At 50.9% G+C, this 2,211-nt stretch overlaps 1 protein-coding gene across 1 annotated transcript; it reads right to left on the reverse strand.

The window, feature by feature from the left end:
- Positions 1-931: 931 nt before the first annotated feature.
- LOC114163667 (uncharacterized) lies at positions 932-1,880 on the reverse strand. Its single transcript, XM_085666788.1, has 2 exons — positions 1,767-1,880; positions 932-1,648 (listed from the first exon to the last, which is right to left on the reverse strand). The coding sequence occupies exons 1-2, from the start codon at positions 1,878-1,880 to the stop codon at positions 932-934; spliced, it is 831 nt and encodes a 276-aa protein (XP_085522914.1).
- Between the last annotated feature and the right edge of the window lie 331 nt (positions 1,881-2,211).

Raw genomic sequence — 2,211 nt, forward strand, 5'->3', positions numbered from 1 at the left:
TAGACTTCGAACGGCTTCCCGACATTCGGGATCACTAGTATCAGAGCGCTAGTCAATCTTCTCTTCAGCTCCCGAAAACTCTCCTCACACTGATCTGTCCAAGTGAACGATTGGTCCTTCCGGGTAAGCAAGGTCAGAGGCGCCAATATCTTGGAGAATCCCTATATGAATCTCCTATAGTAGCCTGCTAGTCCCACGAAGCTCTTGATCTCTGTGGCCGACTTAGGACTCTCTTACTTTACTACTGCTTCAACCTTTGTTGGGTCCACAGTAATCCCCTGGGCGGATATCACATGCCCAAAAAACTGAACCTCATCCATCCAGAACTTACAATTAGACAACTTGGCATACAGTTGCTTCTCTCTCAAAACACCAAGTACCAACCTCAGGTGTTCTGCATGTTCCTCCTGAGTCCGAGAATAGATAAGGATGTCGTCTATGAAGACTACGACAAACTTATCTAAGAAAGGCCGGAAGATCCTGTTCATGTAGTCCATGAACACCGCTGGAGCGTTGGTCACGCCAAACGGCATAACCACATACTCGTAGTGGCCATATCTGGACCGGAAGGCCGTCTTCTGCACATCATCGTCCTTCACCAAAATCTGGTGGTATCTGAACCGTAGATCAATCTTCGAGAATACGGCTGACCCATGTAGCTGGTCCATCAAGTCGTCGATTCTCGGAAGAGGGTACTTATTCTTGATTGTCATTTTGTTTAACTGTCTGTAGTCTACACACAGACGTGAACTCTCATCCTTCTTCTTCACTAATAGCACTGGCGCTTCCCAAGGCGAAGTGCTGGGTCGGATAAATTGCTTCGCCATCAAGTCCTCTATCTGTTTCTTAAGTTCAACCAACTCCGCCGGAGCCATACGGTAGGGAGCCATCGATACTGGACCTGTCCCCGACACTAGATCGATCGAGAACTCTACCTCTCTGCGAGGAGGTAACCCGGCACTTCCTCTGGGAACACATCCTCAAAATCCTGCACAATTGGTATTACTAACTTCATCTCTCCACCCTCCACCTCCAGATGTGTGAAGATCATGTAACACTGCGCGCCGTCATGGAGTTCCTTCATAGCCCCCTGAGAAGATACCAACTCAGGCTCCTCTGGACAGGGAAAAAGCAGTTTCTTCTCTCGGCAATCTATAAGAACGCGATTGGCAGAGAGCCAATCCATTCCTAAGATCACCTCCAACTCTCGTAGAGGCAGACAGATTAAGTTCACCTTGTATCTGCGTCCCTCTACCTCCACTGGACACCTAGCACAAAAGGATGACGTCCTGACCAAACCCAACGCCGGAGTAAACACCGCAAGCTCACACTGCAGCTCGCGCACAGGCAGACCTAACCGCTCCACACATGCATTTGACACAAAGGAGTGTGTCGCTCCATAATCATACAACACATAGCATCTCATCCCAGAAATCACACAATAACCCATAACAAGGTTACCTGAACCTGCAGCCTCAACTCCGGTCATGGCATAGACTTTGCCCGTCGCCTGAGGCCTGTTGCCTCTGTCTCTCCGTTGGTGCTGGTGAGGGGTCTGAACTAGAGGGCGTGTTGCCGCCCTGGCAAGGTTGGGACAATCCTTCCCAAAGTGGCCTTCCTTGCCACAGTTGTTGCACCTGCGGTAACCCTTCATGCGTGGACAAGCACTCCTCAGATGAGGGCCTCCACAGATGTAGCACTGAACTTGGCCCTGCTATGGAGAAAAGCTCCTAGACCTCTAGGGTTGATGGTGGGGTCTATCATACGGTCTCCTTCCGCTCCTCATGTCTGGGCTTGGACCCAGATGGTCCACCGATCCTCTGAGGCGGTTGTGGCTGTCGTGGGTGCTGACCTTCCACCTCACGCTTCATCTTCTCCATCACCCTGGCCTTCTCCACCAGAGCGGCAAAATCCTTGATGGACAAGGGAGCCACCATCAAGCGGATGTCACCGCGAAGCCCATTCTCGAACTTCCTGCATCATCACTCCTCATCGAGTGGCAGAGTGTAGAAACGGCTGAGGTGTTTGAACCTCTCAGCATACTCTGTTACTGTCTTCCCTCCCTAGGTCAACTGGAGGAACTCCACCTCCTTAGCGTACCGGATGCTGTCTGGAAAATACTCAGAGAGGAATCTCTTCCTGAATGCCTCCCACGTCATTGGCTCCTCTCTCTCCTCAAGGATGGATTTTGTGCTGCTCCACCAATGCTCT

The sequence above is a fragment of the Vigna unguiculata genome, chromosome 9 (genome assembly GCF_037176805.1).
Source record: "Vigna unguiculata cultivar grain cowpea cultivar isolate G323 ecotype 2 chromosome 9, ASM3717680v1, whole genome shotgun sequence".
Lineage (NCBI taxonomy): Eukaryota > Viridiplantae > Streptophyta > Magnoliopsida > Fabales > Fabaceae > Vigna > Vigna unguiculata.

Excerpts from the sequence above, each read along its gene's own strand:
- LOC114163667 (XM_085666788.1), bottom strand. The coding sequence starts at position 1,880 with ATGGAGAAGATGAAGCGTGAGGTGGAAGGTCAGCACCCACGACAGCCA. Across the intron at positions 1,649-1,766 it reads ATGAGGAGCGGAAGGAGACC|GGTTACCGCAGGTGCAACAA; the intron begins GTATGATAGACC and ends CCACGCATGAAG.